Here is an 11968-nt window from a genome sequence, read left to right as displayed (position 1 = left end):
CTCCCCCTTCTCGCATCTTAAACCCCCTTCCACGACACCACCATCTGCCCAGAATCAGAGACAATCTACCTCCCCGGTAGCCTATCCAGCCCTGGTATTGCAAAATCATAATCAGCACCAATCTCGCAACCACAAACGAAACACAACACAGCGACTTACACCCATCAATCTGCTCCGTAACGGTGCTCTTGACGTTGCACTCGTTCTTGGCCCCGCGCCGCTGGATGGTCAGGGGCCCGCCGGCGGCGCCGCAGGCCCGGAACATGCAGGGCGAGTCCATGGCGCGCTGCAGCGCGTCGCCCTGCCAGCCGAAGACGTAGTCGGCGTGGGTGCCGTAGCCGAGCCGGTCGTCGTGCGACCACACAAACGGCTGGCCGCCGTCCTCGGGCCACAGCGACCGGTCGTTGAAGGGCGCCGTGTCCCACATGGCCTCGAGCGCGAGCTGTGGCATGCGCACCGGGTGCGACGCCGGGCAGGGCCGCGGCACGGCGAAGGCCTCACCCGCCGTGCTGACCATGTGCAAGTGGTGGTCGCGGCTGTCGAGGTTCTTGCCGTCCCAGCAGCTGTTGCGCGCTCAAGGAGCCAGGGCCAGACATGCAACGTGCGATTCAGAGGTTTGGGTCGGCGTCGTTTGGGTTTGTTCACTGACGCGGGAAAGTGGTGGACGGCCATGATGCCGCCGGGACACGGCCTCGTGTGAAAGTCGGGAGCCTCTGGGAACCGCGTCATGACGTTCTGCAGACAGACATAGAGTAGCCCAGGGTGGCTCTTAGCCACCTGACGAGCCGTGGTGCCGGGGTCACCGACAGCCATCCGGAAGCCCTGTTCTCTCAGGTTAGCAGCTAGTCGACCGTACCCGTTTTCCAAAATTCAGTTGCGGTGCAAGGTTTCGACGTACGGGCTTGAACGCGGTGATCTTATTTCGTCCATTGGAGAAGAAAGACTCCTGGGTGTAGTAGACGGTCATTCCGCCGACCTGGGGGTCGTGGTAGGCGTTGGGGTACTGCGACACACAGTGGTAGGAGCCGTTCCGGGCGCCGAAGTAGGGCACCGCCGTCCAGTAGTTGGAGCGATTTTCAAGGAACTCGCACGTCTTGCAGGTCGAAGTCTGGGAGATGTCGATGTTTGGGTCCATGGTAGCGTTGAAGGCATCACCGCCAACAATCTGGTGGACATGGGCCGATGGTATGTTGCCCGGCTCAACCAGGGGATCGAGCCGCTGGACGCTGACGGTGGAGCATCCGAACCGGGCAGCAGCTTCGGATACGCCCAGTATGGCGGCCAGCATGGTGAGAGTCAGCAAGCCCATTGCGGTAATTGTATCGGTGTTCTTGTCGGCCCCGTTTACAGTGATGGTGATTGTTCTCCGGCAAGGAAGTAGGTCCGAGCAACTATCGTCGGCATACCGTCGCTCAAACACATGGTTTATAACAAGTCCAGCTAGAGAAACTGTATCTGCCGCAGACCTCTGCCGCAGCTTCGAAATGCGAATCGCAACGCACACGTCAGGTCGATATGCATTTCTTGTCTAGACCTCACGTGTGTTGGCCGCCCCGAAAACCAAGCCGCCATCATCAGCCCGACAACTCGCTGGTAATAACCCCTAATTACCCGATACGCCCACCCTTGATCGTCGAGCCTGATATATACATTAACTATAGCCTTGGCTCTTGGCAGCAGTTGTCGGAACATGGAGTGTGGGGGCCATTGCCCGCATTGCTTCCCAGTGGGACGAGAGGCAACCTGATACCCAGGAAACCCGTAGGGTCTCCGCCATATGCCGACTGCTCCAAGCACCGGGGCGACATGAACCCGTCTTGGCCAATGAAACCAAGAGCTGCTCCCGCTAAAGCAAGAAACCGAAGATGGCCGATCAGCGGTTAGCGTCGATATGCACAAGACGAGAAAAGGTGGTGATTTGTGTTCGAAGAGCTTCTGGTTTCTAGCAACTGCCGTCGCTCTTGGAAGCCCCCAGCCGCAGCGAGGCAGCCATGGCCACTTTGGAACATGTACCCGTCGCAATCAAGTGGACGCAAACGACCGAACCATTTTTCCAGGTTGCCGAGACTCGCGCGAACGTCCCGGAGGATATCGCGCTAGGAGATGCCAGACATACTTTCAGACCCGCCTTGTTAGTGCCCGGCTGACTTGAATGTGGTCTTGCATATCAGTGAGCGACTCCGGGTGTTTCCGGGGCTGGTCAGGAGGCAGAGGATGGCTGGTAGCTACCAGTCACTGCCCCAAAACGTGCCGTGGACGTTATTCGTGTTTGTCGTTACAGGAGGCCAAACCCAGGGCACATCGACACACCAACACGACCCACAGCGTTTGCACAAATCCAACTAGACACCTGCTTGGAGGATTCGGGTTCGGAATGGAATGTTGGCCTTTACAAGAGATGATTCCCCTCAGTGCTACCACTTGTCCAAAACAATAAAACCGAAGGCGAACTAACTGGCAATACTCAAAAGGGTTGGAAGGGCTCCTTGGGAAACATCAGAGCGGCGAGCAAGACAGCGACAGCAAAACATTCCAGGACGCCGGGAATACCCTTCCTCTAGCCCGAGAAACAAAACACGTCGCCAGCCTTGGCGTCGAACCGGATCGCCGGGCTAGACAACGAGTGGCCTGCTAGCTCGGACACACTCGTCAGTAGTAGAAGCACACCCACCGCCAAGGGCACGCGCGTGTTTAGCTCGCGCGCTAGCTAACATCAGATCTCCCAGCGACACGCATCAGAGATCACACCCCATCGCAACCCGTGCCACCGAGTCCAGCGCAACCAGTCATCCCCCACCGCAATAACACGACCAGCGCTAGTCGGCATCAGCTCAGGTGGCGCGAAGAACAGAAGTAGGAAAAAACGGTGCTGCAGGACTGGAAGCGCGATTCTGCAGTGAAACAAGACCACCCACCCCTCCTCCAGCTTGGTTGCTCGGCCCTCACCGACATAAACAGCCAGCAAAAAACAGATTGGTTCGCACGCCCCGTCATGTGGGCTCGGTCGCATCATGGGGATTGCCAGCACGGGGTGACGCCTGTGCGCTGGCATCTGGAAGCTCGGAAGCGCTTCCCCTCGGGGTCTTTAGGGTTGCTGTCGACGCGGTGACGCCATGGCTTTGGCCTCTGCTGGGAAACCTACGCCTCATGCAGGTCATCATCAACCCCCCGTCCCGGTCAACGCACGGTAAACATATCAGATCTGCCCTGTGCCTTTTTTAAGATGTCGCCATGCCCACCAAGGCCTAGACGCCAGCTGCACTCTGCTCCCCCATCAACCTTTCCTTTGTTCCACATCCCCCTATCCTCGCGAGGCTTCCATACTAAATGTGCCAACATATAAGTACACACGACGCAAACCGAGCCTGATAAAACAAACCAGACCCCATCCCCGACCATGGGCGGCGGCGGCTCCAAGGCGGCCGGCGGCGGCACCGTCCCGAGCCCGTTCCCGCTCACAAACTTCCAGGACAAGCTCCTGCAGCCGCCCGACGACGACTCGGTGCGGCAGACCTGGATCATCCTCCGGTCCGCCATCGACGCGCACGCGCGGCGCTTCTACCACTGTGACCGCGTGTGCCAGTCGCGCGAGCTGGTGCGCGAGTCGCTCCGCGCCGCCGGCGTCGTCGCCGCCGCCGCCACCACCGCCGACGCCGCCCAGGATGCCGAGGACCTCTCGACGCTGCTGCACTCGCCGCGGCACCGCCGCCTGGGTCTCCGCATCTGCATCGCTCGCGTCATGGTCGCCAGCATCGACCTGTGCGGCCACCCGGACGACACGTCGCTCGAGCCGGCCGTGGTGGAGCTGATGCGCAAGTTCGAGTCGCTGCGGCCCGCGGCGGCTGCTGCGTCGTCGTCGTCGGCGGCCGGTAGCGGCGGCGACGAGAAGCCGCCGCCGCCCCCCGCGGGGCCGGGCAAGGAGGAGGAGGCGGCGCTGGCGGCCTGGCGCAGGATCACGGCCTTCTTCCTGCAGCCGGCGGCGCAGGAGCTGCGGGCGGGGCGGCAGCCGTGCGTCGACGCGCTCGAGAAGGTCCTGCTGGTATTCGCGCGCCGGCCCGACGACGACAGGGACGCGCGCCTGGCCGGGCTCGTCTGCGTCGCCGGCCGGGCCATCGAGCTGGGCGAGAAGATCTTTTGCCACGCGGCCCGCTGGCGCTTCGAGTGGAAGCCGCCGCCCGAGGAGCTCGGGGAGAAGAAGATGGCCGAGGAGGGCGGCCGCCGCAGCATCGTCGTGTTCCCGGCCCTGCTGCGGTCGGACGAGGAGGGCACCAAGGAGCGCGGCGGGATCAAGTACATCATCATCAAGCGCAAGGCCGTCAGCGCGGGGTCGTTCTTCGACGTGCCTGTGCCCGTGCGCCAGATGCAGGACAGCAGCAACAGCAGCTCCTCGGGGTCCGATTCCGAGACGCCCGACGAGGCACCGGCAAGAGGGAGGCCGAGGAGGCCGAGGAGGAACTGAAGTGTGAGCCAAGCTTGGGAGTTTGTTCATCACGCGATTATGGATCAAGGTTTCCGGGCTTGTATCCTCCCAACCTGTTTTGTTCTGCCATCAGCAAAAGACTGAGATACCGTCCTATCCTTGTATGTGCCTAGCCGCAAGAATTAATAATGAGGTGACCCGTCAAGGTGCAGTGATAATGTTTTCCCCATCTCCTCTCCTCTCCCCAACAAGGTCAATGCATCCACCCATCCACTTACACCAAACACACAGCCACACCAATCACCAGCGCAAACAGCAGTGCAAATGGGGGCTGGACAGCTGCCGCCGAGCCCCTCTCCTGGCGTGACGGCAGTAGCCACGTGGTGACGCTCCGGGGCGTGACATGGCCAGTCCAGACCTGGCCCGACCTGGTGGTGAGGACGACCTTCATCCTCTGAGAAAACCTGTTCTCCACAACAACGACTCGTCTTCTGTCCGAAAGCAGCGCTGCCACGCTCTCGATCCCCGACTCGTCGTCCCCGTCCATTGAACTCCCACTGTCGCGTAGAATTCTGGCTCCGCGGGGCAGGAACCTGCTGTACTGGGCCATCATGAAGAAGTCGGGGCGCAGTTCAAACGTGCCGCTCTCGGCGTCGACCGTGAATAGGCCAGTGCACGCCTCGCACGATCCCTTCAAGCCGAGACGAGGGCCTTTGGCCGAGAAGGTGCCCAGAGCCCGAGCTATCGATCCCGATGCCCAGTTCCGGAGGGGGCCAATGGTGAACCACGATGCTTGGTTCCATTTGGTATACAACTCCGAAGTCCAGCACTCGGTCATGTATTGCAAGATACCCGGAACTGTCCTTTTGAAGGCTGAAAGAGCCGTCCAGTTTTCTCCCGGAGCATAGCAGTGCCAAGCGACGGCGGCCAAGGGAGCAGCCCCGTTTCCAATCAGAACACTTCGGGCATATTGTATCTGATCTGTGGAGAGAGACTTGGACGTTAGACCTGCCAGAAGGTAGTGTACCGCGAGGTTGCTAGTTGAGAGCAAGTCCGAAAAGTACCTGTGTTCTGGTCGCCGATCCAGATCGGGGTTCCGAGACCACTACTTTTGATAGCAGGGGCAATGCTATCACGGATCAGTCGAGAGGCCTCGTCTTCAGAGACGAAGAGGCTTGGTGTTCCCGGTTCGTTGCGCACCGGCTCATTCTGGATTGTGATGGCGTTGACCTCAACTCCCTCATCTTTGTAGGCTGTCAGGTACTTGATGAGGTAGTTGGCGAACTGGGTGTAATATTGAGGGTCAAGTGTGTTCTTCAGGACCGAGGACACGTTCTCTTGGCGCTGCATCCAAGCCGGGGGAGCCCATGGAGTGCCAACCAGGACCATGGACGGCTGCATCCTCTTCATCTCTCCAAGCATCGCGGCCATGCGGCGGCCCCGATCTCCCAAGTCGAACGAGTCGAGGTTTGGGTCAGGCTTGCCGCCATTGTCGGCGTAGGTGTAGGCTGGGGCAGCCGACAGGTCCGAAGAGCCAATCGTGTGGCGCATGAGGTTGAAGTTGGCACCTTCGGGGGTCATGAGCAGATTGAGCAGTCTGTCCCGGGACGCAGGGGGCAGCGTGTTGTAGGCGTCGACCGTCACATCGGCCACGGTGGCGCCGAAACCCTCGACCTTCTGCTTGAAGCTGCTCGCCTTCCACCCATCGTTGATATAGAGCTTCCACTCGGGGCTGGACGAGTTCGTGCTGCAGCCGAGAGTTGGAGGCTCGACCTCGTCGAGGCGAAGTCGGCCATCTGCCGAGGAGGCCTAGGCCCGGGCAGTGGTGCGGCTGCACTTTTGGCCTAGCTGGGTCGCGGCCAAATGAGGTTCAGCTTGTGTGGCCGAGTGGGATGCAGCCTGCGCGGCGGCGGCGAGAAGAAGGGCTGAGAGATGCATGATTGAGAGTGTTGTCGGTGTGGGGATTTGTAATGCTGCCTTTGAAATACGGTATGAATCTCCTTGGTTTGCTGATGCTGGTGATGTTTGGTTGCTGGATCCATGTCCAGTTTCTGTCCATCGCCACCATTGCCATGGCAGCATGGCTAACGAGAGGCACCCATTGTTCCTCCTTCCTGCAAGCCCCAATCACCCGTTGGGGAAGCTGCCAGACAACTCGCCGAGGGTGGGTTGTGCCAACGGGCAAGGGCAAGTCGGACGGAGCGTTAAAATCATGGAGCTTCCTCGGACTTTCCCTGTTCATGTTACCACTTCAACCTTCCTAAACGGTAAGTGCTGAAACCTTGGACAATCCTCGTACCTTTCATCCCACATGGAGATGGCACGGTGGGTCAGGATGGGTTAGGGTTGAGGGAGATCATTTCTCCTGGAGTGGAGGCTTCAAACGCAGCCTCCAGGTTTGCTGTTTGCTGACAAGTCTTGGTGATGAATAATGAATGGTGCCATCACGACTCGGGTCACGCAATGGAGCGGCATGTCTTGATGCGCCGCGGATGCCGCACTTGCATGCATGAGATCGCCCCGTAGGTCGCCCCGTGTATCGTCGCCCTGTTTGCCATGCACTTACTTGTGTTTAGTAATGCCGGCGATGTTGTTGTGTTATAAAGGCACATCTTCATCCTGGGACATATCAAACAAAGACCAAAGAAATAACCACATCCAACCCAGATCCTGCCTGAGCTGATAGCAAGCTTCTCCCGCCTCCCAGCTGAATCCCGGCTCAAGTTCAAGCTCCCCCGCACACTGACGACACCCAGCATCATTGGTGCACAGCGCCAGTGCTGCCAGCGCTACCAAACGCCAATACCACGACCACCCACCCAACTAGCTCCGCCACCTCGGCCGCACATCCATCCCACGTCACCATGACCACCACTGGTGTTTTCCGCCACATCGACAACACCAAGCTGACTGGTAAGGCCTGGAGCAAGGTCGACGCCTACCAGCCCGCGTACGACGAGACGGAGCGCAGGCGACCCGTCCACGACCTGCGCGTCGCCGGCCTCGACAACTTCACCACCGACAACTGCGGTTTCGCCGTCCACAACTGGCCCGCCACCGAGAAGGAATTTACCGACGACCGCGCCGTTCGAGAGGGCTACTACGCCGAGGTCGAGGCCCTCCTGCGGGCCAAGCTGCCCGGCATCAAGAAGGTTGTCATCTTTGACCACACCATTCGCCGCCGCCTCCCAGACAGCCCCCGAAAGCCCATCCAGCAGGTCCACGTCGACCAGACCCCCGGGGCAGCCGAGGCCCGAGTGCGGCGGCACACTGCCGACCCCGCCGAGGCGGAGGAGCTGATAAATGGTAGATTTCAGATAATCAACGTGTGGAGGCCAATTGGGCACCCAGCGGCCGACTTCCCACTGGCCGTGGTCGACTGGCGCACCATCAAACCCTCAGACCTCGTCGCCACCGATCTGCTATACCCCATACGCCCGCCCGACGACGACGGTGACAACCGCGGCAAGGAGGTGGCGCCCGAACCTGGTACGCATAAATCGGCCGAGGGTTACGTGGTGGGGGGCGAGACGTTTGCCGTCGCTCCTAGTGACGCGCACAAGTTCTACTACGTGAAGGACATGACGCCCGACGAGGCCATGTTCCTCAAGTGCTTCGACTCAAGGAGCCAGGAGCGGCCGGGCGGGATCCAGGGCCTCGCTGGGATGACGCCGCACACAGCCTTCGTGGACCCGGCCACCCCGGCCGACGCCAAGGGCCGACAGAGCATCGAGGTGCGATGCTTGGTATTCTATGATTAGCGGCGGGCAGAGGCTTGGCCAGGATGATCGGTTGATGAATTGAATGATTTGTGGTTAGTGACGCATCTCGCGTGCATGCAATACTCGGGATATACGGCTAGAAAAATGATAATATTTCATGTGTTCATCTCGTCTGATATGCGAGGTGGCTGCTGATAAATAGGTGTGCAGCAGAAGCGACGGTACGAGACGGCCTCTGCCGAGAGTGGTATCGGCAAGACAACGGCGCGCTCGATGTTGTCCGGGTAGCACTCCAGGGGAGCAGATGGCCTTTGCACCCTCAGGTCCAGATGACCTGTACCGAACTGGGCGCTCTGCCTGCGGGTCCGATGGTCGGGTAAAGCGCCCGAAACTCATTTGCCCAGGTGCTGTCACCCCACAGGATCCTCCTGCGTCGCTTCAGAGGTGGATGGCGGAGCAGGGGCCGTTTGATGAGTGAGGCCCAAGACCATCTTCGATAGTGGTCTCCAGGCTGGCGATGGCGCTGGAGCTCACAAAAAGGCCGCATCGCGAACCGTCGGCTGACGAGGGGCCTTGTCAGCGCACGTGTGCTCGACGGGTGTGTGTGTGGGCGCTTCTGTCGGTGTGCGTCGCCCCCCTTCTCTCGCTTGTCGGCAGGGTTAATTATGTCTTGGGGCGGCTCCGCGGTGAGCCGTTTCTCCTCGGTCGCCTTTGCCTACTCTGCCGTACAAGATCCAGAGGGTATCCCGAGTTGAGGCATTGATCTGCATTCACAACGCTCAACGGAAAGGAACTGTATGATGAACCACGAAGGACCCCTCCCATCCATCAGCCGACCCAGGAATCCTTCAGCTCCCATCCCAGCAGCAGCGTGCCCTTCTCCAATCGCCTGCCGCCCACAATGCTTCTCGCCCCGCTCACCTACAAACCCAAAAGTCCGCCGCGTCGATCAAGACAGGAGCCTGCCCCAGCTCCCGAGCTTCGTTCCCCGACAAAGGAAGCCAGACCAGCTGCAGCAACGCAGTCGCAACGAAAGGTCCCAGCCGACCTCGGAACCGACCTCGGAGCTTTGGCGCCGCTGACCTACAAGCCCGAACCCGTTGCTCGCCGTTCAGCACGGGAACCCGACGCCACCCCCGCGGCTCGCCCGCCGACGAAAGAGACCGAGAAGGCTCCCACACCCGAACCACAGCCGCGAGTCACGGCCGATGTTGGGATTCTCTCGCCCTTGACCTACAAGCCTGCCCCCACTGGACGCAGCTTGAAACAGGAGCCCGTCACCGCACCAAAGACCCGCTCTGTACGACCGGAAACTAGCACAAGATCCGCGACGGAGACGGAACCTAAACGGCCAGAAACTAGATCGAGGGCAGAGGCTAGGTCTGCACTACCGGAAACTAGGACCTCGACAGAGCCCCAGCCCAAACAACCGGAAACTCGGCCCGCCACAGAGGCCAAACCCAAACGACAGGAAGCTGAGCCGGAGCTTTATTCCCTGGCCCCGCTTACGTACAAAGCCGAGGCTTCTGCGCGTCCGACGCGAAAGGAGCCGGCAACCGCCCCGGAAGCTCGACCCCCGCAAAAAGAATCCAGGGCCGCTTCCGAGACCGGGACCCAGCGGAAGGAAGCTGAGCCAGAGCTTTATTCCCTGGCCCCGCTCACATACCAACCTCAGGCCCCCGTGCGTCCGTCAAGAAAGGAGCCGGCAGCCGCCCCCGAGGCTCGGCCCCCGCACAAGGGATCCAGGGCCACTGCGGAGACCAGTGCCCGGCGGAAGGAAGTCGATGCGGATATCCAGCCTCTTGCACCCCTCACATACCAACCCGATGCTAGATCCCTGCAAAAGGAATCCAAGGCCGCTGCCGAGACCAGGACCCAGCAGAAGGAAGCTAATGCAGACATCCAGCCTCTTGCACCCCTCACATACCAACCCCCGACTCTCTCACCTGTTACATACAAGCCTCCGTCTCCTCCCCGCCGTCTGAGAAAGGAACAGAGGACCATCCCCGAGTCTCGCCCGCCACGACCCGAGGTCAAGGCGGAGACGGAGACAAAACCCCGGCCACTGTTTACCAGGTCGGCTACGGAATCCCAATCACCGCGAAAACAATCCGCGGTTGCCGCAGAGCCTCCTTCTCCGAGGCGGCAGCCTTGGTCTGCCATTGAGCCTCGTTTCCCGCGACAGCATATTGCTACCCCAACAGATGCTCGCTTCCCACGACAGCATATTGCCACCCCGACAGATGGCTATTTCCCGCGGCAGCACATCGCTACCCCGATCGAGTCTAGGTTTTCACGAAGGGAAATCAGCACGGCCGCTGCTGCTCAGTCGCACCGGCAGGATGCTAGGACATCTGCATTCCCCGCCCCTCCCCGACAGGATGTCAGGATGTCAGCACTTCCGGCGCCCCCGAGGCAGGACGAATCCTCCGCCCCGGAAACCCGGAAGCGCAATGCGAGCTTGCTGCGGCTCGACATTCCGCGCGGTCCTCTTCCCGTCTCTCGCTTCAGCCCCACAACACGATCCGCCTCGCCCTCCACGGCCTGCTCGAGCGCCGCGACAACACCAATGTCAGCCCTGCCGCCGAGCCGCTACAACGATGCGCTGTCCAAGACATCTCGCCGCCAGGCGTCCCCGGACTCTGCCATCAGCCTGGGATCGGCCGCCGGACGGACAGAACCCCCACAACATCAATACTACGAACGGAGCCCCATGCTCAAGAGCGCTTCCTGCCACACGCTGAGGAGCAACTTCAAGGATCTCGAGCGCGGGCGCACGTGGGGTATGGGGGATAGCCCGATGGAAATGAGCCAACCTGCGATCCACGTAACGGACACGGCGCCGAGGACTGCATCATCCTACGGCCATGACAGGACAGGAACAGCCGATTACGCTCCCGAGGGGCGGCGGGTCGTGTCAGGGGACGCAAAGGTCGTGCGGCCGCCGTCGTGGTTCCCCGCCCTGAAGAAGGCCGTGTCGATGGAAGGGCCGAGGCTGTGCATCGATGGCCGCTTCATGCAGTGCGACATCATCGAGGAGGGCGGCGGCCACAAGGACACCGACGGCCACAGCGTCCGGGCCACCAGGAGCAGCAACAACCTGGGCCAGGCGGCGCGGACCGCCAGCCACAGGCCACGGACGTCGGACGGGCGGCCCGCCGTCGTCGTCGCGGCCGAGAGGAAGGACGACAGCATTGATCGCGTCGCGGCGCGGGCTCGGGGAAGCGGCGGCGAGCCCAGGCGAAGCCACAGCCCAGCCAGCCGTGGTGTCGATTATTCAGCCCGCCGTCGGAGGCGGGTGGATCCGGAACAGAGAGACGAGCGAGGGATGAGCTGGCTGGACCTGTGAGGAGATGCGAGGTGGTTGGCGGGAGGATAGGGAGTTCTGCAAAGATGGTAGCAACTAGGGGTTAGTCAGCCCTACACCTGTAATAAGCTCTCATTTGTAGCCTTGAAGGCGCCCACATACTTATCCTAGTGCCCTGGTGTCGAGGGTCCCTTTGTCCACAATACAACCGGCCAATGATAACATCACCTGCCGTGATGCCATGGCCATCAGTACGCGTCTGTCAACGCCTGCGTCTTTGCATGTATTCCCTCACCTGGCTTCTACCGCCCCCACGAGGGGCATAAGAATACACATCGCTGAACACATAAACCCGAAAGGGAGTAGGTCTCCCTGTCCCCTTCCCCCCAGACTTCGCATCACCCAAGCCCACAGATGTACCGTCGCTGGCAGAGCATGATGCGGCATCTTTCACATAGTCTTGCAATTACTCTAGAGAAATGGAAATTAAGCCCACGCTGTAGTCATCCTGCTCGCCGT

General features: G+C 60.7%; 5 protein-coding genes across 5 annotated transcripts; 3 read left to right on the top strand and 2 right to left on the bottom strand.

Annotated features, from left to right (window-relative positions):
• Nucleotides 1-65: 65 nt before the first annotated feature.
• Nucleotides 66-1309, bottom strand: GGTG_10972 (hypothetical protein; the record flags this gene model as incomplete). The annotated part of the gene is made up of 4 exons (XM_009228851.1): nt 66-91; nt 160-563; nt 650-822; nt 899-1309. The coding sequence occupies 4 exons, from the start codon at nt 1307-1309 to the stop codon at nt 66-68; spliced, it is 1014 nt and encodes a 337-aa protein (XP_009227115.1).
• Nucleotides 1310-3397: 2088 nt separating this feature from the next.
• GGTG_10971 (hypothetical protein) lies at nt 3398-4459 on the top strand (the record flags this gene model as incomplete). The annotated part of the gene is made up of 1 exon (XM_009228850.1): nt 3398-4459. The coding sequence occupies one exon, from the start codon at nt 3398-3400 to the stop codon at nt 4457-4459; it is 1062 nt and encodes a 353-aa protein (XP_009227114.1).
• Nucleotides 4188-6716, bottom strand: GGTG_10970 (endo-1,6-beta-D-glucanase). Its single transcript, XM_009228849.1, has 2 exons — nt 5485-6716; nt 4188-5401 (listed from the first exon to the last, which is right to left on the bottom strand). The coding sequence occupies exons 1-2, from the start codon at nt 5999-6001 to the stop codon at nt 4695-4697; spliced, it is 1224 nt and encodes a 407-aa protein (XP_009227113.1). The 5' UTR covers nt 6002-6716; the 3' UTR covers nt 4188-4694.
• Nucleotides 6717-6960: 244 nt separating this feature from the next.
• On the top strand, nt 6961-8313 carry GGTG_10969 (hypothetical protein). The gene has a single exon (XM_009228848.1). It carries the CDS (start codon nt 7285-7287, stop codon nt 8179-8181), a length of 897 nt encoding a protein of 298 aa, XP_009227112.1. The 5' UTR covers nt 6961-7284; the 3' UTR covers nt 8182-8313.
• GGTG_10968 (hypothetical protein) lies at nt 8250-11736 on the top strand. Its single transcript, XM_009228847.1, has one exon. It carries the CDS (start codon nt 9044-9046, stop codon nt 11489-11491), a length of 2448 nt encoding a protein of 815 aa, XP_009227111.1. The 5' UTR covers nt 8250-9043; the 3' UTR covers nt 11492-11736.
• The last annotated feature ends 232 nt before the right edge of the window (nt 11737-11968 follow it).

Source organism: Gaeumannomyces tritici, assembly GCF_000145635.1.
Source record: "Gaeumannomyces tritici R3-111a-1 unplaced genomic scaffold supercont2.6, whole genome shotgun sequence".
In the NCBI taxonomy this organism is placed as follows: domain Eukaryota; kingdom Fungi; phylum Ascomycota; class Sordariomycetes; order Magnaporthales; family Magnaporthaceae; genus Gaeumannomyces; species Gaeumannomyces tritici.
This window is presented reverse-complemented; position numbering and strand designations above follow the sequence as displayed.